At 44.5% G+C, this 27705-nt stretch overlaps 1 protein-coding gene across 1 annotated transcript in view; it reads left to right on the top strand.

Annotated features, from left to right (window-relative positions):
• Window positions 1–27705, top strand: part of FSTL4 (follistatin like 4) — a 415914-nt gene that overhangs the window by 15086 nt on the left and 373123 nt on the right. The window contains exon 2 of the mRNA XM_068981325.1: window positions 14148–14181. Coding sequence (XP_068837426.1) covers window positions 14148–14181 — 34 coding nt within the window. The remainder of the gene's footprint in view (window positions 1–14147; window positions 14182–27705) is intronic.

Below are 27705 nucleotides of genomic sequence, written 5' to 3'. Positions count from 1 at the left end.
ACCAGAGGGTCAGAGAAGGTCAGGGTAGATAGCCTGGGGTGGGTGCAAGAAGAGGAGTGAAGGGACAGCTCTGGCTGGGTGTTGGTGGTTCACGATTGACACTATCAACTGATGGAGCCATCCTTCACCCTGTCTCTGCCTGTTATTGCTCACTAGGGCAAAGAAACTGCTGGTCCCTCCCTGCTCCAGGGGCCCCAAGACACTGATGAGTACCTGTTTGGTTCTGGGCACTGTGCTCGTGGTTGGGGACAGGGCGATGCTGGGCAGTCTCCCAGATAGTGTCCGTAGCTGGGAACTGGTAAGTTACAGCAGCTACCAAGCACCCTTCCTCTGTAGGGTCTCCTAGCAGTCTCACAGGCACTACCTTGAATCCCAGCTTACAGCTGTGGTCACTAAGGTGGACCTTAGCACCTTGGAGCTGGAGACCCAAGGTGCTGGGGCCCAGATGAGCACCTTTACAACCATTTAAAGCCAACTCATGTCCTCCAGGCCAGTCATCCTGTTCTCCCCAATCTGGGGAGGCTCCCAGCTCTGGTGCTGAGCCTGCCCTTCCCACCTGCACCCAATGGCTGCTGAGATCTGGATACTGGGGTCGCATGGCTCCCCAGGGAAAGAGAGCCCAGGCCTGCCCCGTTATCCACCTGCTTTACTAAATCTTGCTGGGAAAGAAATCTGTGCTTCTCTGTACAGTGGCTATGCCTGGGAAAGCCTTCCTGGCACCTGCCGAAGTCCTGGTGGCTCTGTGATGAGCAGCACTGATGAGCAGGGTGAGAGCCTGTTCTGGGGGAGATCGTATCCATACATTGAAACCAGCTTTATAAAAACCACTGATGCCTGTGTCCCTGCCCTAGAGGCTGTGATTTAATTGGTCTGGGGCATGGTCTGAACTCTGGATTGCCTAAAACGTCCCTGTTCGAGAACCACTGGGTTGGCTTATGGAGGAAGTGCAGATTGAATGCCCTCAGAGTTGTCCTTCTCAGCAAATGCTCTTCGGGGAGACAGATGGTTCCAGCTGTTGGAGACAGTCTCATGTGCCCCTGCCCCAAGTGCAAGGCCCTCTGTGAGGCGTGGGTGCCTAAGGCTGGCCTGGCTCCTGACCAGTAGGCCGAGGGCAGACGTCTCTCCAGCTGAGCAGTGATGCTCACAGTTCTTTGCACACACCTCGTTCTATTCTCACAACCACCTTCTAGGCACTGCTCTGAATGTCATCTCGTGGGTGAGCAGACTCAAGTTTCTGGAATGTCCTACTTAAGTGCAGCTGGAAAGGGACAGGAGAACACTATCGGTTTTATCTCGCACTTTCAGAAGTGCTGGCTACTCAGTGAATAGCAGTCCAGCTATGCTGACCATTGGGTGCCTTTCTTTCTGACTCTGTTATAAAAGAAAATTGAAAAGGAGCCTTATTGTGCCTTAAAGGCCTTCTTAATTATATATAACTCATTTAATTTAAGCTACTTTAGGTTCCATTTTTAATACAAGTTTATAGTGGTACAATGAAAGTGCTTTCTAATCAAAGGGTGTTAGCAGATTTATCTCCCTGTGTAGAAGCAGATACTCATAGGAGCCCAGGCTAATTATTTACCCAGACAACAATCAAAATTTGCCAAGAGCTGAGTGGGAGGCATGGTGGTAGAGGCTCATGGGTGGCACTGGGGATTCATCTGTGGTGGAGTGGGGGCTGTGAAAATTGAGGAAGGTGGGTGTGGAGAGGGCTCAGCAAACAGAAGTGGCCCTCGTCATACTCGCTGCTATTTCTGGGGCCGTGACTGCTTCCATTGCTAGTTCTTACTGCTGGTGCCACAGCTGTGGACAGGGAGATGAGAATGGAGATGGAGGCTTGCGTGGTGGCTTCAGTTCAGTTGCTCAGTCGTGTCTGACTCTTTGCAACCCCATGAACTGTAGCATGCCAGGCTTCCCTGTCCATCACCAACTCCTAGAGCTTACTCAAACTCATGTGCATTGAGTCAGTGATGCCATCCAGCCATCTCATCCTCTGTCATCCCCTTCTCCTCCCACCTTCAATCTTTCCCAGCATCAGGGTCTTTTCAAAGAATCAGTTCCTCACATCAAGTGGCCAAAGTATTGGAGTTTCAGCTTCAACATCAGTCCTTCCAATGAACACCCAGGACTGATCTCCTTTAGGATGGACTGGTTAGATCTCCTTGCAGTCCAAGGGACTCTCAAGAGTCTTCTCCAACACCCCAGTTCAAAAGCATCAATTCTTCTGCACTCAGCTTTTTTTTATAGTCCAACTCTCTCTCACATCCATACATGACCACTGGAAAAGCCATAGCCATGACTAGATGGTCCTTTGTTGGCAAAGTAATGTCTCTGCTTTTTAATATACTATCTAGGTTTGTCATAACTGTTCTTCCAAGGAGTAAGCGTCTTTTAATTTCATGGCTGCAGTCCCCATCTGCAGTGATTTTGGAGCCCCCAAAATAAAGTCTGTCGCTGTTTCCACTGTTTCCCCATCTATTTGCCATGAAGTGATGGGACCGGATGCCATGATCTTCGTTTTCTGAATGTTGAGCTTTAAGCCAACTTTTCACTCTCCTCTTTCACTTTCATCAAGAGGCTTTTTAGTTCCTCTTCACTTTCTGTGGTGGCTTGAAGGGATGACAAAATGGTTCTGAGCAGGGGAAGGTCGTGCTGGCACAGCAGGGAGCAGGGAACAGGTCTGTAATCAACGCAGCCCCTGGAGGGGCCCTCCTTGTCACAAGTAGAAAACCTCTGTCATTGTTTCCCTTCCCTGCTTCGTCTGTGACCGTGGCACTTGTTACTATGACATGTTCAGTACATTTCATTTGCTTGTTTGTTGTCTGTCTCTCTGTGTGAGATCATAAGCCTCATGGGGACAAGGGTTGTGACTGTCTTGGCATTGCTGTGTCCCCGGGTCAGTCAGTGTTTACTGAATGAACAAATACATGGACAGATGAAGGTAAGAATAAATGAACCGGGCAGGAGAATTACCAGGAGCTCTGCTGGGAGTGCTGGGTGAGGGGCTGTGTGTGTCTCAGGGAGAATCAAGGTGGTGGGAATGGCAAGATAAGGCCTGACAAAAATGCTCTGCAAGGATGAGCCTGCAGAAGCAGAAAGTGATAAATGAGGAAGTAGGGTTTATGCCCCAGGGGGGCAGAAGGGCCACTGGCCCAGCAGGAGGACTAGGGAGGAGGGGATTGTTTCTGGGCAAGATGAGAGACTCTGGTTGTGGCACTTGGACTAAGGGGTTTTCACTATTTCTTTTGGAGGAAGTGAGTGAGCCTGTCATTCATGTGCTCACCTTCTCACCCATTACCTGCCTTTTTCTCTTTGCTACTTGTGCCCATAAAGCAGTATGTCTGGGCTGTAGACTTAGGCTCAAATGGGAGGGACAAGCAGCCAATTACCAGTCTCAGTGTGTTCGGCCAGGCAAATTGTAGCTACTCTCTAAAGTCAACTCTGAAACTCTTAAGACTGAGTGATGCAGGTAGTGATGGAAGAGCCTTTTAGAAAATAGGCAACAGACCACTTCCAGGTTATTCAGCTAATGTGACAGAAGTTGCCAAATGAAAAAATGAATGAGTGTAAAAAAAAAATACAGCTGTATTGTGTGCTACACATTTATTTGAATAATATTTATTATTCAAATTGAATAATTTGAATTATTTCAAATTGAATTGAATAATATTTATTATGCAATAAGTATTGTGTGGTTTGTGGGTGGAAAAAAGAGCCCCACCATGGCTCTGTAACCTTCTGCATCTTTAAGTCAGGTGATCTCTTATCTGTGAACCACCCCCACTCCATGTGTAAAAGCAAGAATGAAAAATAGACATGAGAACTCTGCCAGCGGGCAGCCCTTTTCCCTCTTTTGTCTCTTAATTTTTCAGACACAGGTTATTCTAAACCTCACTGTGGCTTGTAGCTGACAGAAGAAAAAAAGGAGCAGATTTTAATAGCATATGAAACAGGTTGATGTTAAATTACATTATCTATTGGGTGGTACCTGGAGGGGATAATGAATAATTAAAACATAAACTACTGTCCCTTTCCCAGGGGCCACCTGTCCTCCCCAAACACCTGTAACATGGCCCTGATCGTCTTGTGGCTCACGGATGACGAGAACACAGGGTAGGACAGCTGGTGGGCATGAAACCTGCCAGAATAAGGAAGGCAACCTTGGCTGTCCCTGATCCTGTGGAAACTTGGCTGAAAATGGAAAATATGGAAAGTCAGACTTCAAAGGCAGTCAGTGTGTTCCGCAAGCCCAGAGGAGACCCTCATAACCCCATACTCTCCTCAGGAGACCGTGAAAGAAACTGACTTCTTTCTTGCAATCCATCTGTTGAGGGTCTGTGACAGGCCAGACCCTGTGGTGGGATGAAAGAGGAATGAGATGCAGGCTGTGGGGGAGATAGATGCTGTCCTAGTTCACGGCAGTCCTGTGTGACTGTGGCACGTTGCAGCTCACCAGCTCTGCGTGGTGGGCTGGGCTTTGTCGAGCCTGTCTGGTGTCCCTGGAGAGGATGACTGTTAGTTGATGGGGTGGTCCCTGGAGTGCTGAGTTAGAGCCCCAAGCTGCTAACTCTTAGTAGAGACCTGTGTGGGGATTGCTTGTCCTCAAGCAGAAATGATACTGTGCTATGCTTTTCTAAATAAAAAACTTAATCAGTTTTTAATTTGTTGGGTTGTCAGAGGAAGCTGAGAAGTGCCCCTCTGTCCCTCTCAGTCTGTTCATCTGGCTGTGTGCAGATGATGGTGTTTAACAGGTTGGGCTGATCTGTTTGTCATTAACGTTCATTCCGTCAAGTGTAAGTTAATGCTTACTTGTACTGTCACTTTGGTAGATTCACCACAGAAGACAATTTTAAATCCAGAGCCAACTTTTCTTTTTTTGATTGTAAATGAATAACCTTTAATATACAGCTTTAAGTAATACTGAGAATTTAAAATCCCTAAATCCTCAGATGATAAATCTATTCATTCTTTGCTTCTAGAAACAAGAAATTGAACATCCAAGTCACCTGAATTTCTGAAGGCCTGGCACATATTCCCATTCTTTCTTTTCTCTGTGGTGTCTCATAATCACCATCAATACTTTTCTCCTTAGAGCATCACAGCTTTCCTCCAACGCAGCCCTCTGTGTTCCCCATCAGAAAGCACTGAGCAGAACTGCCTGAGGGATTCCGCCTGTGTTTCTGAATGGTCACCTCAATCCGTCCTGTCTGGGCAGTCTGATCTGCCCATTCACAGATGGGGAAGCTGGAGTGGCAGGTGTTTGGGCAGCTCCCTCAGTGCTGCGGCTGCTGGTGTACTTACTAATAACAGGCTGCTCAGACTTCCTGGAGGCTTTGAGGGTCTTGTTTCCATCTCCTCCATGGACATAAGGAAATTGATGTTCCTCACAAGTGTTCCCCACAGGGAGGCTATTGGTGGGTTCATATCAGTGACTTAAAAAAAAAGATGCCTATAGCTTAATCATAAGGAGATTTCTGTGATATTCTTTCAAAATTATCCATGCATGGTCTCTTCCATTTGTTTCAATAAACCTCCAATAAACACTTGGGTCCTGTGTAAACACCAGTCTGCTTACACTGATCCACTTACTGTTGGACAGGAAGTAGAAAGGACACAGAACTTGCTCACTGTATGGGGTCCACGTTTCAGCCCTGAAATCTGGAGAAGGTCTTTTCATTGCCTGTGTGGGCATCCTCCCCACCCATTCCGTGCCTGGTTTCCTGATAGAGGCCAGGGAGGCTTCACTGGGTTGGGAAGCTTGTGGGCTGAGAGGGGGAACAACCATGCCTGTGCCCAGCTCCCTCTGCTCTCTCAGCATCCTGAGGTGTAGGGTGGTCACCTGTGCCTTTCCCACTTCTAAGGCAGTCTACCTGAGAGGACACACCGCTCTACCCAGAGGGCTCCTAGCACTGGGTGCTATTCTCAGGGAGGTAGGAGATTGAGCTCTGACCCCTCGACGAGGTGGCATTCTTCAGGAGCAGGCACCTCCTAGTTGATAGTTTCCTCGAGCTCTTGCCGTGGGCTCCACATGACTGGAGGAGAAAGCTGATGTTCAGACATCCCCTCTACACCCTCCAGGAAATCCTGTTGTTAGCGGGATTACTCACCTTGGCTCTCAAGCTGGCTCTTGAGTTTAGGGTTAATCCCCTAATTCTCTCTTCATCCAGCTTCGAAGGCCCTGACGTGATGCCGTGGAAAATCTAACAACAAATCTAACAGAAGGTTTTCCTTCTGCCTTTACCTGAACAACAGAAGCGAGATAAAGCGTACCTCAATAAGCGGGAGGCAGTAATCGAATATATGCTACATAAGGCATCCCTTTATTTCACTGCGTTCTACCTGTCCATGTGGCTTTAATTGCAGAGTGGTGTCCTGCTAGCAAAAATCAAAGTCGTTAAGAGTCAAGTTTTTAAAATTCAAATGAATAAATTAAAGATTGTAAGAAAGATTGTTAAAGAAGTATTAGTGTTAAAAGCGTCTCAGACATGAAAACCTTAGAATTTAGATGTCAGTATTTCAGTAGTGATGAGTGCTGTTAGCAAAGCTTGCATCCCAACTGTACCAAGTGTTTTGAGCACATGGGCTTCCTGTCGTAGCTTCTCCAGGCAGTAGGAGCCTGAGGAACTCTGAAGCAGGGGGCTTCCTCAGCTCCCCTGATGCTGGACTGAGGTGCTGCCAGTCATGGGCTCACCACCAGGACACTGGCAGGGCTGAGGGCCTGCAGCTGCCCAGCCCTCAGATGCCCTCAGCCCCATCTGCACAAGACTCACCTCTGCTTCGTCTGCAAATCCCTGGCCACATCAAGCTTCATTCAGCTTCATGATTCCGTGGCTTCCTCTTCTGAGCAGTGGGTGTTTTGATTCCTACTTGGCTAACTCACAGAGCCAACATTTTCCCAGAAGCCACTGAATCCCATAACATTTTGAGTGATAAACTGAGACTTATTCTCTAACCAAGGATGACTGGATTCATGGCCAAGGAGGGGTACATTTGATCTGGGGCCACGGTCCACCCTTCTTTTGCTGAGCCTCACATATAGCCTAACATCGTGAGCACCGCCTAAGATGGATGAAAAGGATTCAGGCACAGAATCTGAGGATCTTCATTTGTCCTCTTGCAGCAGCTTGCAAGCTACATTTTTGGTAGCTGAGAATCTGTAATAGATTTTTGGATTATGAAAAATATTACTCAGCACTCACATTATATTGATTCAAAAATAAAGATTATGCAGTTCAACTGCACAATAAAATACAGCTTTATGGGATGGTAATTTTTTACTTAAGTTCTCCTACGTTATAGTGGAAGATAATGGATTCAGGAAGGGCACAATGAGGAATAAAGCTGTTGTATTGTATTGGTTAAATGGCATTTTAAATGATTTGGCTGTCAAATTCGTGGAAAGGTTATGAACACTAAATGAAAAATCTAAAATTAATTCCCTACTTCAAGAAAGTGTGATTTATACCATAATAAAATTAGGTTTTTAGTTAAAGAAATTTAGCCGTTAAATAATGCCCATGTGCTAACTCTCATTTATAACCATCTGGTTTGAAGCTTCTGCAGCAGATAATTTCTTCCTTAAGCAAAGTGTTCGGGGTCTTGGTGTCACTTCTGTCAGTGAATTCTATTCTGTTCAGTTCTGCTACAGGTTTTGGGGGAGTACTTTTTCAAGTACTGGGAAGACATTCTGATTGAGCCACAATAATTGATGGAGACATTGAACTCATTTCCCTCCCCAAGTTGTTGCCTTTGTTGTCTTCATTAATGGCAATAAAGAGGGTGATGGCCACCGTTTCAGAACTACTGTGTGCCAGCCTCCATACTGAGTGTGCTACAGGCTTGTATTTCACTTAATCCTCCTAACAACTCTATGAAGAAGGCACCATTCCTACCCTTATTTCACAGATGAACAAGCTGAGGCTCAGAAAGGCGAGATAATTAACCAAAGGTGGCAGGGCCGTGGCCATCGGGAAGAAGCCAGGATCCAGCCCAGACCCATCTGACTTCAGATTTGCATCTTTTAGCTCCTGTCACTTGTTTCCAGCATATTCCCTGAGTATTTACTTGAGGCAGCAGAACACAATGGGCTCCCCAGGAGGCTCAGTGGTAAAGAATCCGCTTGCAGTGCAGGAGCTGTAGGAGCTGTGGGTTCGATCACCGGGTCACGAAGATCCCCTGGAGGTGGGCATGGCAGCCCACTCCGGAATTCTTGCCTGGAGAACCCCATGGACAGAGGAGCCTGGTGGGCTACAGTCCACGGGGTCGCAAAGGGTCAGACACGACTGAAGTGGCTGAGCACACACAGCAGAGCATGGTGGTGGGATTTCCAAGACTTGAGTCTAGCCTTGCCCTGGCCACTTGCCACCCTGTGACAACTGAGCAAACTGTAGCCTTTCCTCCTGTAGAACCGCCCTCATCTGTACATTAGGGCATGTGATTTATTCCCCTTCTTCAACAGATTTCTGCTGTGTACTATGAGTACTTTGTCCTATTATATATTTAAATTTTCGATTGACATGTATCAAACATATTGGAAACTGTATACATCTTAAGTGTAGAGTAGAACTCCATTAATTTTTACAAAGTGAACACACCCAAGTGATTACCACCAAGATTGTAATTTAGGACATTCCCAGTAGCCCCAGAAACCATCTTTTTTTTTAAATTTATTTTTTTAATTGGAGTATAATCACTTTACAATGTTGTTCTTGCTGTACAGCATGAATCAGCTATAACTATACATTTATCCCCTCCTTCTTGAACCTCTCTCACATCCCCTCCCCAGCTTCCCACCCCTCTAGACTATGAAGTTAGGTATGTACAAGTTTAGAATTGCTGTTAATTCCTATTAAATTGTTCTTTTATCATTATAAATCTAATGTAGTCCTCTCTCTCTTTTATTCCTTTTCCCCCTTTTCTCTTGTCTTTTTTTGGGTTCTTTTTGTAATCCCACTCCTTTGACCTTATAGCATTGCTTTTACAATTTTTTAGATATTAATATGATTATAATACTTAAATTCCATTTGACCTCTTGAATTTGTGATCATATCATCATTCATTTTAGTCCTGTAAATAGTATTACCTTAGAGAGCATTATTGTTGTTGTGTTAAGCAGCCAGAACTAGATTTGTTCATTTTTTAACTCTTTCTGTTCTTTATTACTTCTTGGACAACTATGCATTCATCTGAAAACACTTTCCTTTTGTCCAGAGTGTTTCCCTGTATTGCTCTTAGTATCAATCTGCTGACAATGTATTCTCTCAGTTTTTGTCTGTCTAGGCATATCTTTATTTTATCCTTTCACTGGGTATAGAATTCGAAGTTTTCCAGAAATTTAAAGATGTTGTTTCATCTTTCATTTGAAGATGTCACTGAATTTATGTATTCAATTCAAGCATAATAATGTAACTCAAGAGGAGGCTGTGCGGATTATTGAGTTCATTTCCTTCTGATTCCCTTTTCTAGGATGGCAGACCCTCTTCTGGTTCCATTATTTTCTCCTGTCAAGTTGGTTATCCGATCTTTGTAGGAGATGTGCCCTCTTCACCTTCACCACCCACTCTCTGGCTATTTTAAAGATTCTTCTTTTTGTCCTTGAATATTCAACTATATTTTCATGAGCACCTAGTTATTGTGTTCATTGTATTTATCTTGATTAGAGTTTCTAGAGATTCCTAAATCTTTGGATTGATGTCTTTCATCAATTTTGGAAAATTTTCAAGCATATCTCTTCAAATATTGATTCTGCCTAATTTCCTCTATCTGATACTTCAATTACATACTTGTTAGAACTTGTTAGTTCTACAATGTCTCTCCTACTCTCCTGTGTTTTCTACTCTTTATTATTTCCTTTCAGATCTTCAGTCTGGTTATTTTCTACTGATCTAGTCTCCGGCTTATTAATCCTCTGTTCAGTTGTGTTTAGTCTTCTGTTAGATTCCTGTTGAAGCTGACAGTCATTTTTTTTTTAGTTCTAGGATTTCCATTTGATTCTTATTTCAATTTCAATTTTATGGTGAAATTCAACATCTCCTGTTTTCCTGAACATATTAGTCATAATTGTTCTAGAGCTTGTATCCAATAATTCTAAAGTCTGGATAACCTGTGGATCAGTCTGTTTTATTGAATTTTAGTCATCTGATACTGTTTCCCATCATGCCTAGTAATTTTGGTTTGGATGTTGGACATTATGTATTGTTAAAAAAATTAATAAACAAAAGCCTCAATTAAATAGAGCTGGGAGACAAGAAGGGGGAGTTCTCATATACTGTGACCAGAGCAGAATTCAAAGGAAAAAGAAAGACTTTGGTCTCCTGGCAACAGCCTAGCCAATGAAAAGCCATTACCTCTACATTCACTGTTACCCTCTCGATTTATCAATTCTTTTCACCGCTAGAAAAAAATTTTCCTTCCTTTGCCAGGTGGGGACTTGCACATGGCTCATCGTGGCTATAGACACTGAATTTCAACTCTCTTCTCATCCTGAATAATGCCCCCCCCTTTTTTTTCTGGAGGGATAGCTAACAATTTATTAGTTTTAGGTTAAAGCTATGAAAAATATATGGTGTTTGGATTACTTTATTGTCTCTCAGAGAGGACTTACTTTTATCTGTTAGATACGGAATGCTGGCAGATCATCTTGATCTACTCAGGAACAGAAGTTCTTTGAGAATATATGATATTAACTGAAAGTCAGCTGCATTTCCCAGGACCACTGTTCCTTTGAGCGCTTAATTTTTGTCTTCTGAGCACCATGATACTGTCAAAATCTGTTTTTACTGTTTTAGTTTATTTTTTAGTTTGAGGCGATTTTTTTGCTTATTTCTCAACCTCTTGTTCTTTATACATCCAAGTCAAGCATAATAATGTAACCCAAGAGGAGGCTGCACAGATTGTTGAGTTCATTTCTTTCTGATTCCCTTTTCTAGGATTGCAGATCCTCAAGTTTTGGTTGCTTTTGTAACCTCAACTCAGGTATCTCCCAACTCAGTGAGGCTGCTTTAAGCTCCAGAAAATTACTTTGTTTGACTTGTCTGAAAAACCACAAATTCCCCAAAGGGCAAATCTGGCAGTAAATATAGGGCTCTCCACCAAAGCCTTTTCTTCTCTCCACATATTGGCTAAGTTCTGTCTGCCTTTGTTGCTCTCACATGCCTTCAAAAACTTTTTTGTTGTTGTTGTTATTTATCCAATTTTTGTAGTTGTTATTAGCAGAAGGATTAGCCTAATACAAGCTATTCTTTCATGGCCTGAAGCAGAAATCTGTCTCTAATTTTCACACTATTAATTGAGTGGAGTTAGAATGTTTTGTGCATAAGCTTTGCAATTAGACTTTGGAATTTAAATCCCAGCTGGCCATTGACCAAAATGTGAGAACTTGGACAAATTTTAATCTCTCTGACCCTCTACTTCCTCTACTTTTTAATAAATATCTGAGAAATAAAGTTGCAGAAACCTTAAAGGTCAGATAACTCCACTTGTATTTAAACTATTCCAGTGCATAATAAAAGGGAAACTTCCAAATCCAGTATATGAAACTGATATAATTTTAATTCCTGAAACTGAGAAAAATGACACCTAAAATTATAGCTCAATCTCATTTATGAATACTAATGCAAAAATGTGTTTAAAATCATAGTAAACTATATCTAGCAGCATATTTTTTAAAAAAACATATCATGATTAAGAAAAGCTTACTCCATAAATATAGATATAATTGACTACTATGAACTCTACTAGGTAAGCCATCAAATTAATAGAGCTGAGGAGAAAAACATCATAGGATACCTCCATAAGTGCATAAAAAGTATTTGGTTAAATTCAACACACATTTATTTTATTTTCATTCAACAAATATGTATTGAGCATCTGCCCTATTATAAATAACACTGAAAATGCAAGAGTGAGAAAGATGTTGGCACCATCCCAACTCCCATTCCAGTGGAGGGAAAGAGCCGATAAATAAGCAAGTAAGGGGACAAGCTAGAACATAAATTTATTTTAAAAAGTCTATAAAATATGCATAGATTTCACTAATATGATAAACATATCTGGGCCAAAAGCCAGTATTTTACTTGACTGGGAAACATTACAGGTTTTCTTCTTAAAATCAGAAAGAAGACCAGGATGCTCACTGTGTTCAACATTAGAGAAAGAATTAGCTGTAAGAATAAGATGAGAGTAAGCAACAATAGAAACTGGAAAAAAGAAAATCATTGCTATTTGCATATTGTATAAATCAGCAAATGGAGATGCCAAAAGAGTCATTTGAAACCTATTACAAACAATAAGAAATTCAGTCAAGTGGTTGGTTATATCAATATGTAAACTTCAATTGCTGTCAGATATACAAACAAGAAACAGTTATAAGATATAATGAAAGACAAATTCCATTTATGATAACAAAAGGTATGTAATAAAGACATTTTCAAAATATATACAGGAAAATTATACTCTTGAAAGAAATAAAAATAGACTTGGACAAATTATTTAAAATACCATGTTAAATAAGGAGATACGTTATACAGAGGTCAACACACCCTAAGGTAATTTATAAATTTTATGCAATTACAATAAAATTCCCAGAAGGTTTTTTTCTCGAGCTGTAACGGTTGATTTTGTGTTCCTCAAATGCTAGTTACTTCCAGGGATGGCGGCAGCCCCTAGAGCAGAGTCTGAGCAGCAGTGTAGAAGGAGCTGGGTTTACTTAGTGCATGCTGTGCTTTGTGGCTTTGGCGGCTCTTGTTCCAGTTATTGTTCTCCAGGCTCCCTCTTTTGACCCTTGAGCTTATGAAGAACCAGCATTTGGGAAGCCTGTTTGGATCATTGTGCCTGCTGCCATGCTGCTGGCCTGTGACATGGTCTTCGATGGGTCTCCACTTGGCCTTTTGACTCATGACAGAGATGGCAGTCAGAAAGTGTAATTTAGGCAAGACAGGACAATCTTTTCAGTGCCTCCTCAAGTTTCCTTCCTAATATTGGCTCCCCCTTCCTTGCCCCATAAGAATACTAGACGAGAATGCTAAGGTATGAAAGACATACTAATGCTAAGGTGTTTAACCTTCTGGTCTTCAGCTGCTAGCATGGATTTTCACCCTAACCTCAATATTAGGCTCTTTATCATAACCGGGTCATTTATAACAGATTGTAGATGCTTTTTACTAGTCATGAAACCACAGCAGATCCCAGCCTTTCCCTGCATTACTTCTCACTGGGCCTTTCCCTGCTGCCTGACCATGCCTTGTACTTTTTGGCCTTTCCTTAAGCTAGTCTCTCTTCCTGCTACACCCTCCCTCCCATATTGCTCTCTGAGAGCCTGCCCATTCTTCTGTGCTATTTGCAAAGGTTCTTTAAAAAACCTTTTTTTTTTTTTTCCTTACATTTTTCATTTGATTGTGAACATATTGGTATTTGTCAAGGGAAAAATCTCCTCTTTATTTCTCAGTAATTTGTGTTTGTTCTGTACCCTTCTGTTCAACTGTAAATATCTTCAATTCAAGGACTCTGTCTTTAACCTATGTAATTTCTGAAACACTTTGCTTATTGCTCTGCGCATTTCAGGAAGATGAGATTGAATTAAGAAGAGCCAAGGCTTAATCTAGTCCAGTGGCATGGAGTGGCTATCCAAATTGTCCATAGTTTCCCACACTTTGGAAATTATTGAGGAGCATAATCAATCGCCAGATCATGCCAGTGGCCTGCACAGGAACAGTAATGGTCTTTACCATGGCACCACCAATCACAGCCTGCTGTTGCTCACTGCATTCTGGCTCCTGTCTGCTTATGTTTTCCCTACAAACACTTGCCATCTAGGTCAGGGTGGGAATTCAACTGAAAACAAGGTATTTCCTAACAATTGGAACCAGCCCAGTTTCCATATAAGGAAGACCATGAGAGTTGGGTCTGCTCATTAAAAACTGCGTGATTAACAGTATTTTTGCTTAAGCCAGCAAAGCAGCAAGTGGTTTGCATTTACAGATGTGTATGTATATGTTGAGAGTTTAGTAGCCGCAACACTGCTGAAAGTCTTTTATTTATGAGATTGTTCACCCTTCTGTGAATGAATGTCTAACAAGAGGTGAGGTATTTGCAAGTATTTCTACATATGAGTTATTCTTCAAAAACGCCAAATCTTTCTTGTCTTGCAGGAATCCAGAAGCCTTGATGTCACAAGAAGAGAAGGTAGGGAAGATGCACTCATACTCATTTCATTCTCATTGTGGGCATATGGATGTAGTTTGGTAAAGTTAAGATTACCTTCAGACTGTGGGCAGCCTGTTCTTTGAAATTTCATGTGACCTGTTTTGGGTGCTGACTGCTCGGCACTTGCCTCAGGGCCTGCAGGAACGAAAGCCGAAGTTTGCTTGTGAGAACTGTGTCTTCCACCTTCAGGTATCAGAGATGGAGTCTAGGGAACTGGCTCATTCGTGACAATGTTTGCAGTCTCTCAAAAGAAGCCTCATTTCTGAGTGAAGTTAGAAATAATTAACCTGGTGAAAACTACATCAACAATCAAAATCGTTAATGGTTTGAGATATTTCAATAACTGGGAAAAGGTGCCACTGTGAAAAAATATTTCTGATTAGATTTTTATGACTTTAGTTAAGCTGAAGTAGATATAAGTAAGTAATTTTCCTTTTGAAAACAATTCCACCGTGTTTTATTTTCCTTGCGAGAGTTCCTCTAGTGCATTCATTTTCTGATTACTAAGGTAAATATATATGGGTGGTAATTTCTGAAATCTTTTAGTGGAAATTGAAGTTACTCTTACTTGCTTTCAGTGATACCTAGTCTCTAATAAGAGACTGTCTTTTGTATGATTGGGGCTTCCCTGGTGGCTCAGAGGTTAAAGCATCTGCCTCCAATGCGGGAGACCTGGGTTCGATCCCTGGGTCGGGAAGATCCCCTGGAAAAGGGAATGGCAATCCACTCCAGTATTCTTGCCTGGAGAATCCCAGGGACGGAGAAGCTTAGTAGGTTACAGTCCACGGGGTCACAAAGAGTCGGACACGACTGAGGGACTTCACCTTCACCTTTGTATGATTTACCTTCACCTTTGTATGATTTATGGAAATCACCACCAGTCATCCCTTTATTTCAGAGATGGGAGGATGAAGTTAGGAACCAAAGTGCGTTCTTTGGTCTGGGGTCTGGCCTTTGGTTTTAGCTATAACCACACTTCCTTCTTGGTGGTATTGTCTCCGAAAAGAGCACCAATCATTAGAAGTGAGAAAATACCATACTGATTTTCAAACCTAAAAACCTTGCCTCTTGGTTAGTTCTTAATTTTATGCAACACAATGAAAAACACAGAAGGCTCACGTTACTGAAGTGTGCCTCTAGACTTAAACTTTCCATACTGTCTATACTCATGGGTTCAGAGAACCAGTTTGCTGCTGTCTGTGGTACTGGAATCCTGGATACAAAGGATCTGGTTAGTGTAGCTCTCGAATGAACTTTCTGGCTCTCACTCTCATTCGCCATTGTCTCTGGTCTGGGGCTCAGCGTCCTCTGAACTGCATCCATAGCGTAAACCACAGCGTTTGGACATCAAAATCAAATGGTACTGGATGAAGGTGGGTGGGGCAGGGAAGGCCTGTTTCTGATTCAAAGTTGTGTTCACAATGGATATTATGACCATGTAACCTGGAGAAAAATAGCCATTAGGAGACAAGTTGGCATGAACTTTGGTTTAGAATACTATTCATTCCACTACTCCTGAGTGTGTGTGCCTGTTTGGTGCATAGCACTATTTGCATTATGGAATCACACATGAGCTTAACTGTTTTGGACTCTTACTGTTCTTGTGTTAGAAATGTCTTTAAATAGTAAGGCTAGGATATGAGAAAACCATGTGTATTTTTGCTCAAAGGCATAAAAGACCTTATTATACCTGAGACTCCAAATTCCTAGAAGACTATGTGTCTCAGGGTGAGCAAAGGCATGGTTAGGCTGTGCTCTATTTTCCCATAACCCTCTTCTTTCTTGAAGCAGCATCTTTCATAACTGGCTTACTGGGAACATATGCCTTGGGTTTGTACTGGTAAATTTGTCTTGATGTAACAGAAACATTTTTCTTCCTCCTGTGAGCTGATGTTTCTTGCTTGCTTCTGTCAAAATTGAGTGTTTGAAAATTCCTGAGATCGCCCAGCACCTTAGTGTCAGTGCTTATAACCTGGCAGGAAGGAAGGAAGAGTGGGACCTTGTAGGTCAGTTCTGAGTATTTTTTAAGTCTGAGATTCAATGGCTTGGGTAGTAGGGTTGTTAATCTTCCCCAGAACAGTGTATGTGTATGGGTATAAAAATAGTAGAAGCGCTGTGAATATTTCAATAAACATTCCTGCAAACACAAATAAGACATTATTGTCTAGCAATGAACACTTAGCTTTGACTTGATCTGGCACTGAAAGAGGAGCAGATAATTAACCCTCTGAATTTTTCTGCCTAGTCTGCCAGGCCCAGGATATCCTAGAAAGGTCTAGAGGGGTAGCCTATGGACCACAAAACCTAAGATACTTTTCTAGTTTTGTTTTTATGTAGCATGTGACTCAGGATATCAGCTCCAACCAGGGCTGATAGCTACACATGGATGACCAATTGCCACTTTACACTCTGTAACTTTTGGAAGCTCTGGATTAAGTCTGTGGAGTGAGCAGTGAGGGAGCTAATCTTAGCAGTGGGAATGGAGTCCAGGCTAGGTCACGGCTGTGCTGGAGATCGTTAGGGTGGTGCGAATGCACCATGTGCCTCAGATGGGCTCTGGGCCTTAGTTCCCCTGTGCCCCTCCCGTCCAGTGCTGTCTTGGTTCTCAGACTGTAGCCCAGCCGTCTTGCCTCACGCGTTGTCCCTGCAGCCTGCCTGCTCTTTGTCCCTCATCTTGTGAAATCCCACCTCTCTCCTATCCCTTCCAACTCTCTTTATGAAGAGTTTTGCTTACCCTACTTTACCTGGGAGTCAAGGGCTTCCAGTAAGTCATTCATTTCCTAAGAGTTGAGACCCTCCCCTCTTTCACTCCTAAATTCCTCAAGGCCTTAGCCCGGGGCCTATAGTTGCTCAACAATCATTTCCTGAATTAAGTGCAAATTTTAAAATTGCCTTGTATATGTATTTTTCACTCTGATCCTGTCCCAGTGATATACAAGAGAGGCGCTGAATCATTTGGTTCTACAGAGGCACTTATAGGAAGTGTTCTGTGGATATCTAGATATTCCCAGCTGGCGCATTGATGAAAGTGCTCCATGTTCAAGTAGGTTTGGTATTATAGGTTGGATTGTGTCTCCCAAAAAGATATTTTGAAGTTCTAACCCAGAATATGTGAATGTGACCTTACTTGAAAATATAGTCCTGGCAAATGTGTAATACAATGAGGTCATATTAGATTAGGATGGACCATGATCCAATAAGTGCGCTCCTTTTGAGGAGAGCGATTTAGACACAGACACAGGGAGCATGGCATGTTCTAAAGGAGGCGTAGACTGAGGGCATAAGCCAAGCAACACGAAGGGCTATTGACAATCAGCAGAAGCTGGGAAGGAGCGACTGAGAATCCTCCCCTAGAGCCTTCACAGGGAGGGTGGTCATGCCTACACCTTGATTTCTGACTTCTAGCCTCCAGAACTGGGAGAAAACAGATATCTCTCATTAAGTCACTTACTTTATAGAACTTTGCTACAGCAGCCGTAGGAAAATAAAACACTTGGTAAATGCTGGACTCAATATCAAGCTGGTTGTTATTTTTATTGCAGAATCTCTTAGGTTGTGAAGATGTTAAATAGGACTTTGAAAAGGGAGTGTAATAAGCAGCATTTCCCAAACTTAGTTTCCCATGGCATCTTGGTTTGTTTTTAATCATCTCTGGCTGGGCTTCCACGCAGTGCCCTTTGCAAGCCCTGCTCTAAAGAGTCCACAAAGAGGGACCGCTTTGACAGAGCCCAGGACATGCCCCAGCGTGTGACTGTCTTCCAAATGTGGTGTGTGGAGAGAGTGGTGAGATAATGTTAATTGTATCTTAGATAGTCTGAAGTTTTCCGAGAGTTTCATGTTCTTTATCTCCCTTGACTCTCAGTAACCCATGATATAAGCAGAGCAGATGGCACGTTACATGAGACTCCTTCCTTTTCATGCTTGTTTTAGTAGGAATAAAGAGCCCTTTGGGCCAAGGTCCCTCTGGACCAATGTCTCTCTGAGACATTGAACCTCTCTCTAATGGGCAGGTGATGATTTGATCTTGCTCCATCACCCAAGGATTTCTAAGCCTACATGATCACTGCCAAGCCCAGAGAGCTGAGAGGGCCTCTTGGAAGAAAACTTTCTAGGGGAGCTTTGTTTCCAATTTAGATTTGTGGGAAGGACTCTCAGGGGAGCCTGGAGGGCGATAGAGGATCCGATATTGTGGCAGGACAGCAGCCTTGGGAGGATGTCTCTTGGTACCCCAGTTGGCCCTCCTCCCACCTCCAGGGCAGTCTTACATCATCCTCTTGCCCTGGGCCCCCCCTTTGCCAGCAGCACGGGGAAGGCAGATGGCTGCTTCTTCATTGCCTCTCTAATGCAGGCGTTTTTACACCTCCCTCTACTCACCTACAATTTAATTTCAACTTTTTTTCTGAAGCTTCCACAAAAGGTGCCAACCTCACCTCACCGAGACACTCCCATGTCCACTCTGAGAGCTGATGCTGATGATAACTGCCGGAATCCATCTAACCAAACCGATGCTTTTCTCTAACTGATCCCATCACACTGAATTACAGTCATGAGAGAACACTCGAGCGAGCTGAGCAAGTGGCCAGGATAATTCAGCCCTTGTCGGCCGCCCCTTAGAGCATGGGGCGATCAGTAAGCTATTCCAGCTGTCTGTGACTGTGCTGTGATTAGAGGCTGTGGGTTTTGGGGGTGGGCACCAATGTCATACTGCATTACCCATCTTCCCTATGATGGCGCACTCACGCATTGCCTTCTAGGCCAGCCTGTCGTGGCTTCCAGCAGGGCTGTGAGGGAGACTTGAGAGGAGGGATGCTGCTGTCTTCACAGAAAAAGAGAGGGAAGTGACACTCACACAGCCAGGGTGGCTCTGTCTCCTTAGCAATGCAAATCTCTTGCATAAACATGACCTGCCAGTCCTGAGTGTGTAACTAGAGCCTCACTTTGTGAGAACCCTTGGAATTATTCCCTTAATTGGCAGCTGCCTCTAATAGCCCTTTTTTAGTTCTTTGCATCTGGGTGAACTTCAGCTATCAAGAATTGCAGTCTGTTTACCATTAATTTTGATTTTGTTTAGCAGATGTTTTCTGGGTCTCTCGGTTGCCTGCATAATCTATCTTGGTATAATGTAAAGTGGCTGACTCTTTTCGATGAAACAGATTAATAAACTCCTAACTTCTTTTGAGATAACTTCTTTAATGGCTGCAGATGTAGGGAACTTAAAAGGAAGCCATTCAGATTTGTCAGTGCCTGGGGCAGTGGGTCCTTTTCCAATCAAGACTGCCATCTGGGGAGAGAAATGGGATTTCCTTCCCTATCCTACCCCCACTCTATACAGCAGAGCTTGCTTGTTCTCTCCAGCAGTTATTGCGCTCCAAAAAGTTGGGGGTGGCACCTGTCTCCTTCAGTGTCTAATTCCATAGCAGTTGACTCTTTCTGGAGAGTGCTTTCTCTTCAGCTGCTGGAAAACTGATATTGTACCTATGTGCCCCAGGTTGAGTGGGGAGTGGGTGGCACCACTGGCTGGTGTCTTCTCGTTGCCTACAACGATGTGGCACCCAGTTTGGCCACAACCAATTAGCAGAATCCTACTTCTCCGCTTACTCACAGTGTGACTTGGGGGAAGTTACTCAGTCTTCTCTGAAAAAGCTTCAGTTCAGTTCAGTCGCTCAGTCGTGTCCAACTCTTTGCGACCCCATGAATCCCAGTCCATCACCAACTCCCGGAGTTCACTTAGACTCATGTCCATCGAGTCAGTGATGCCATCCAGCCATCTCATCCTCTGTCCTCCCCTTCTCCTCCTGCCCCCAATCCCTCCCAGCATCAGAGTCTTTTTCAATGAGTCAACTCTTCGCATGAGGTGGCCAAAGTACTGGAGTTTCAGCTTTAGCATCATTCCTTCCAAAGAAATCCCAGGGCTGATCTCCTTCAGAATGGACTGGTTGAATCTCCTTGCAGTCCAAGGGACTCTCAAGAGTCTTCTCCAACACCACAGTTCAAAAGCATCAATTCTTTGGCACTCAGCCTTCTTCACAGTCCAACTCTCACATCCATACATGACCACAGGAAAAATCGTAGCCTTGACTAGATGGACCTTTGTTGGCAAAGTAATGTCTCTGCTTTTGAGTATGCTATCTAGGTTGGTCATAACTTTTCTTCCAAGGAGTGTCTTTTAATTTTATGGCTGCAGTCACCATCTGCAGTGATTTTGGAGCTCAAAAAAATAAAGCTTAGGACAGTAATAGTACAGACCCTTAGTCCTAACTCTGCGTTGTAGAAACCCAGCTCACACTGGCTAATGCCTAAACACCTTGTGAAACTGCAGAATCTAAGGGAGGGTGGATCTGGCCTCAAAAACAGCTCCTATAAGACCTTACACTCCTTTTCTTTCCTCCTCTTGGCGTTTTGGCCTCTTCCACTCACCCTTGCAGGCTGGCTCCTGGCAGCTGGTGCTCACAGACTCCTGACTGACTGCTCACCATCTGAGAGGGTGAAACTACTTTCCTCCAGAGTGAGCGGAGAAAGATCTCCGTGAAGATTCTGATTTGCTGGCCTTGTATCATGAGTCAAGCCCTAAACCAATTACTGGCAAGGAGGGGTTGAAATAGTGTGATTGGCCAGGCAAGATCATGTGTTCTTCCCTTGGGGATTCGCCCTCACTCAAATGCCAGAGAGTGGGTACAGGTTTGGTCCACAGAGAAAGGATGCTGGGCAGCATGCCCTCACAGCTTCCTGGACACATTATGGGGAGGGATTCAGCATGGAGAGCCCTTGGCCCAGTGTGGGCCGTGGCGTCAATGCACAGTGAAGTTGGTGGTCTTCACTGTGGCTATTTTCATACTGTATCTGTAGGTTTGGCCTCAGATATACCACAAAGAACGTCTCAGTCACCAAACCCATTCCTCTGTCTTCAAGCTGACTTACAGATGATGTTGCAAATCTTAGTGTGTTAACTTTTCCTGTGAAGGATTTTCTGAAATTTAGCCCAGAATCTTGAACTCTCTGCTCAGATTCTCTTATTCTGCAATCAGAGAAACAGCTCTCTTCTTGATGATGTCTTTAAAAACTTAAGCACAAACACGCATAAAATTTGTATTCCCAGATTAACGGTTTTCTGGGCACTGAGGTCAGAAACTGTCTTGAGCATCACATGCTAAATCCTTCCTATTTCCTTTTAATTACTTCATCATAATAAAACTCAGGCAGACAATGGCCTTTCCCAAGGACCAAGCACAGCCTTAGCCAGAGGATTCTCAGGCTGTGGGTGACCCCAAGCTTCTGTTCCCCAAGCTTCTTGAAGACAATTCTAAGTGTCTGGGCATGGAAACACCAGCCGTGGACTAAGCCTGAGTGAACCTGAGTTGTCTCTGCTGCCCCTTACATGCTCTCCCTTAATCAAGGGTCTTCCAGGCTCTGGGTGAGTGCTTCCTCCTATCACCTGGCCAATGTCTGCTTTCTCCCTGATTTGGAAGAAGCAGGACCTTGCTGTGTATAGCTCAGGGAGCCACTCATGCTACCGATTGTGTGTGTGACACCATGCCTGCTGCCTCAGCACTATGGTGCATGGCGCTGGCGGCCGAGGTCTGCTGCGCTCCAGTGGAGGCTCCCACACTGCTGTGTAGGGTGAGCCCCAGGAGAGAAGGGATCAAGGCCCTTCCTTGCGGGTCTCCCACCTGGTACACACAGATCCCCACACACCCTAGGGCTGACCCGGCTCTCTCAGAGAAAGTAAAATTTCTCGGAAAGTAAAATCGCAGGTGTGGGGTTGCCAGGTTGTTCAGCTGTGGGCACCCTGTCTTGCCTGCTGCACTTACTCTTCCCACTGCCGCCCTTGGGAGGGCTCCCTCTCCTTAATGACCATCCTTAGGGAGCCACTCTGCTCTTTCTGACACCTTGTGGGTCCCTCAGATAGAAAGTCCTTGAAAGGTGCTTGTGCAAATGAGGTATGTGCTTGTGGTGGGTCTGGGTGGGGTGAGGAAGCCCTGTGCAGTGAGCTGTGTTGGTGGTGAGAAGTCTCCTTGGGAGTGGCTGTTGCACAGTGTGTCCCTAGGCCTCTCTCTGGAATGGCTGGGGAAAGAGTCACATTGTCTGAGAAGTCATACCCCTCAAAGGGTATGAACCTCTGCAGCTTCATAAGGACAGTAGGGTGAGCCCTTCCTGAGACGACATCACTGTGAAGCACACTAAGCTGGCTTGTCAAGACCCGGAAACAGAGGTGATGGTACCCCCAGTAGACCTGCTGAGATCCCATCCCTCCCCAGGGAAGGAGGCAGTCCCTTCTCTTCTCTGAGATCCCAGCAATAGAGGCTGATATTTGTCATCTTCGCCCCTTGCCTGGCCCCTAAGCCTGAATGGGTTTCTCTGCTTTTCAGGAACCCTTGAAATGATCTGTTGCGTACAAACTCTGAGGTCCTTTTTAAACTCGTTAAGCCACTTGCCCCAGCAATATTAATGTACCATCAGTGAGCCTTTGGGGTTAATTATCTGTGACTTAAAAATCATTTGTTTCTGTCTCTTCTATTTTATTGCTACTCAGCAGTCTTTCATGGGAACAAGGTACAGAATCTAACTGACCATTGTGATCTAATTCCTTTCTTGTCATCAGAATTAGTTCATCTGTTAAAAACTCTTAAAAAAAAATAACCCCAAAGCTCCCACTGCCTTATTTTCAGAGTGTGTTGTCTCAGCATCAAATCCTTCCTCTCTCAGCTTCCTCAGACACGGAGCCCACACGGGGAGTAATCTGCAAGGTGATGAGTCCCGTTTGGAGGAGTGAGGCCTGGCCGTGCGCTCTGTCCTGGTCAGCCCCAGTCTCTTGTGGGCGCTCACTGCTGCTGTGCCACTGGCCTATTTCTCCCCTTGGGTGTGGCGAGGGCTTCACGGGGTGCCCTCTGGTGCAGACGCTGGCCGTGGTGAACAAGCTGCGTGCCCCTGGAGGGCCCCTGCAGGTCAGGCAACAAAGGCCAGGGATCTAGGACTTTACAACCCACCTTGTGGTTCTCTGCACACTCATGTTTTGATTATGCTTTTTTGCTGGGACTGTCAGTGGGCTTCAAGAAAATGCTTCAGGGCGTGTGTGTGTGTAGACAACTCTTTTTGCAAAATGTTGAATTTTGCATGAGGTAACATTAGCTTGCTTTGTGCTCTTGGAAAGTCAGGAAACATGGGCCCCAGAAATGAACAAGCACTGACCAGCCACCAGCTCTGTGGGGTGTGGGCAATGACCAGCAGCCTCCGGTGCTAGGTGCGGGCAGCAGGTGGCCTTCCGGGCTGGTGTGTGAGTACAGTCAGCATCGTTGAAACGTGCATGGGGCTAGTTCACCCAGGTACCTAGGCCAGTTGTTGTCCACCCACCCACTCTCCAGAGGCTTCTGTGGGGAGTCCTCAGTCCCTGAGTGCTCCCTGCCTCCTGCAGTGCTTCTGAAGCACTGTTGAGGAGCTTGGTTTGGTCATGACTACTTCTAAAAGATAAATCACTCTGGTAGAAAGGTAAGCACCATTCTTGGGGTTTTGTGAAGGCTTATTGGGTGCTAATGAAAGTTTCCTTGGATGGACTGGAATTTGCTGGATGTGCAATGATGACAAGGTGTGGTCCCTGCCTTTAAAGAGCATGTGCGTCCATGAAAGTGTCAGCTGGGGAGATACAAGAGTCTCCTGCAGACAGAAAGGCCACAGCTGCCATGTATCAGGGCCAGGTGCCTTGTAAGGGGCAGACCGCAAAGCAGGGGAGTATTTGCTCTATGAACACCAACATGGGAGCCAAGGGGAACAGCTCCCTGAATAACGTGGTGGAAATGATGTTTCAGAGTCTATTCTCCAAGGGACAATTCTGTTGGCAGAGGGTCTCTTTTGGGCACACTTGATTAGTGGGGACAATTTTGTTGTTGGAAAAGTAGCCCAAACAAAAGGAACATCTTGTTGGCTTAGTTAACTGGAAAGCTGGGTGGAGGATGGAGGCATGAGGGGTGCTGGCTTCAGGCAAACCTAACGTAGGGTACCAGGATCTGGTTTCACTCATCTCCCCTCTTGCAGTTGACTCTCCCCGTGGTGGGTGCCAACCTCCCTTACACCTCCAAGTCTTTTCCTCTGGAAGTGCTGCTCAGATTGGATGGGCTCAGGTCACATGCCCCATCCTGAATCGGTGCCTGAGGCCAGGGGGATGCTGCACGCTGCTGGGTTTAGCAGGGTCACAGCTGTGCACCTGAGGGTGAGAGGGAGGTAGATGCCCAGATGACAACGGGGGCTCTCCCCACAAAGGGGATATGATGCAGGAAGGTGCATGTTATCAGTTACTAAGTTATTCCACATCTGAATGTGTGTTACATCCTCCACCCCCGAGGCGTGCTGAGTGCCTCAAAAGCAGGCTTAGGCTAAGCTGCAGGAAGCATTTACCTAGTGTTTCCGGGTAGGGCGTTGCTCCCATCTTCCAAGAAGGAAAGGGGATGTGGCTTGGAACCCAGATCCCTGATGACAAATGCAGGCCTGTTTGGTTTTCTTAAATCACAGCTACCTCCAGCAATGGGGTCTCCTGCTCCTTTGACCCCCTTCCCTTGTGACAGACATAGTGACCTGGTAAGGTGCAGTAAGCATCCTCTGGCCTGAACTGTGGGTGTATTATTGTTTGTTTGGACCCCAACCCATTCTGCTTTCCTTAGCTCTTCAGCAAAAGAGCATGAAGATCAAAAGCTGATATCAAATCTCCCCCCAGCCCCACCCTTTGGTGACTTTAGTATTTCCCTCCATGAGGCTTCCAGGAGCTTTATTTTCCATTTTTGGTGAGAGATCCTGCTTCTTTCTTAGAAAGGAGATGGTGGGAGCTCTCTGCACTGCTGCTTCCAAATGGGCATTTGATAGCAGGCCAGGGACACAGTTGAGGTGGGGAGACCTGGTCCTCACAGAAAACCAGTGCTCTTGTTCACCAGCCACTTTTAAGTAAGCAGCTTCTTGTGCTTCTGTGGTCGCTCAGACCTGGGTTTGATCCCTGGGTTAGAAAGAGCCCCTGGAAAAGGGAACAGCTACCCACTCCAGTATTCTTTCCTGGAGAATCCCATGGACAGAGGAGCCTGGCGGGCTACAGTCCATGGGGTCGCAAAGAGTCAGACTGAGCAACTTTCACTTTCACTGATTTTTTTTTTTTTACTGATAGATTAATATAGTAGTAAAGGCTTACTTCACTGCTTTAATATAAATTGCTTAGATCAGAAGAGTTCTTAATGGAAACATTTTAACATACTCATCTTTTATTTAATCCTCATAAAAGCCCTCTGACACAAGCATTGGAATTTTATTTTGTAAATAGAGAAAAACAGGGAACCCTTTGAACGCCGTAGGAAATTGATCAAAGAATTAAAATGGACTTAACTGAGGTCATCCAGGAAAACACGTTCCTGATGGAAATTCAGCAGTGTTTGTACAATTCTGATGGAAATACTCCCATTTGCCAGCGGGACTCATCACTCTGCAGCTGAAGTACCCACAGGGTTAGGGTGATGGGACCCTGCAGGCTGCCGCTGCCAGAGAGAACCAGAGACCTCCACATTTAGAAGAAATGGGCCTTAAAGGAGAAAATCACAGGTCTGGAAAAAGAGTTGTGGGAGTGAAAATACATTTCAGTCTGTTTGTTTTACTAATTTTAGCAGTTATTTGTGCTCTCTTTTTGCTGGAAGCAGCATTCCCATCCAGCTGCTTGGCTGCTTCATTTGAATTTTTATCATTTGTGTGAATCACTGCATATTTGGGCACAAAATAGGAGTCCTGTGGCTAAGAGGAGACATTTATCTGACAGGGTCAGATCTAATCTCATGCTTAGAAACTTCAGCTGAAAATAAAATGAGTTGAGGTTTTTTTTTTTTTCCATTTTCTTTCTTTCTTCTTTTTTTGTGGGAGGGGGTTTCATGTTTGGGAACACATGTAAGAATTAAAGATTTTAAAATTTAATAAAATAAATAAATAAATAAATAAAAATAAAAAAAAATAAATTTTACTAGATGAATCTAAAAAAAATAAAGACAGCGGATCTGCAAAGCTGTTCCTCACCCCTTTATACAGAATGTACATCTTATACTTGGATAGTGTTACCAGGCCACTTTTTGCTTTCAAAGGACTTTCTTGTTTGTCATCTCATTCACTACATTTAAGAAAGCTGTGCATGGGGTGGCGTGAAGATACTATCATTGGTGACTTGAAGAGTGGAGAAACACGATGTTCAGAGGCGGCAAGGGGCTTGTCTCTGGTCACAGAGCTAGCAGAGGCGGGGCTGGAGCTGCGGCGTCAGCTCTGTTCTCCTCCCCACCAGGCTTCCTCTACACAAGTATGAGTTGACAGCAGACGTTTTCAAATTAAAACACAATGGGAAAGCGCAGAATTTTCAATCCTGTTATGGTTCTTTTAAGAATAAATTAGTGTGAAGACGACTTTTCTCATCTGTCAGTGTAATGATTCCATACCTTGGGGATTCAGAATATTCAGAATGTGTGTGGGGGAAATGGTAAAAGTTAATCATTTTCACAGTGTCTGTCTGGTGAGGTTTAATTATCACTTGACATATTTCATGGTTTAAAATAATGACAGTTTAAAATAGAGCCAGGGAGAGCCAGAATATCCATTCATTACTGTGTGCCTGCCGCTGCATTCGAGTAACCCCACAAATACAGATGCTCCCCACACAGATGATTCTGCAGCCTGTTCAGATAGCTGCATATGTCCCTGGAACTGAAACCCAAATTAAAAACTCCATTCTGACCCTGCTGTCGTCATCCAGAAGGAGCTTGGGTGAATCTAGATTCACGGCTTGTCTCTTGGGTCATATTCCAGATGCCAGCCTCCCCAGTGCTCTCCCAACCCAAACCTGGGCCTTCTGCAGAATTCCTAATGAACAAGACAGTTTGTTGTGATGTGTGCTTTGAATGAACGAATGAAAGATACTTAAACTACAAGGGGTGATAAACATGTCCATGTGTCTCTTAGGGAACTGCATGTCTTCCAAAATGAAAAGGTTGAGAAGCAGCCACCAGTGTGGTTGTTGTGTAAGAAGCTCAGCTGTTTGTCTGTGTAGGAAATAATTAAATAAGTGTTTCTTTCCCATGGGATTTCTGGAAGAGCTGCTGCCCAGAGTGGACCCGTCTGTCCAGATTTCAAATTTCACTTTGGAGAGTCCAGGGAGAGGGAGCAGATGAAGCCATCTCAGAGATGCAAATGCTGTTTGACATCTATTAGCTCATTGCTTATCCAGCGCTGACAGGAGGATCCATCAGGATGCCGTTATCATGGATCAGAGACACTCAGTGTAGTGAGAGACGTGCCAATGCCGTTCGAGCCCCATTTCGGAGGTCTGAGACCATGCTGGGTGTGCTCCTAGCCCTCTGGTCCAGGAGCCACCTCTTCCCTCGCGTCACTGTTTGTTTCCAAGGCCAGTTCCACAGCCAGTCTTCAGGATTGCATCCCTACCACCAAACAGCTGCCTGAATGCTCTGCGTGGCGGTGGTCATGGCCTCCTTGGAAACTCTAACT

Source organism: Capricornis sumatraensis, chromosome 9 (genome assembly GCF_032405125.1).
Source record: "Capricornis sumatraensis isolate serow.1 chromosome 9, serow.2, whole genome shotgun sequence".
Lineage (NCBI taxonomy): Eukaryota > Metazoa > Chordata > Mammalia > Artiodactyla > Bovidae > Capricornis > Capricornis sumatraensis.
This window is presented reverse-complemented; position numbering and strand designations above follow the sequence as displayed.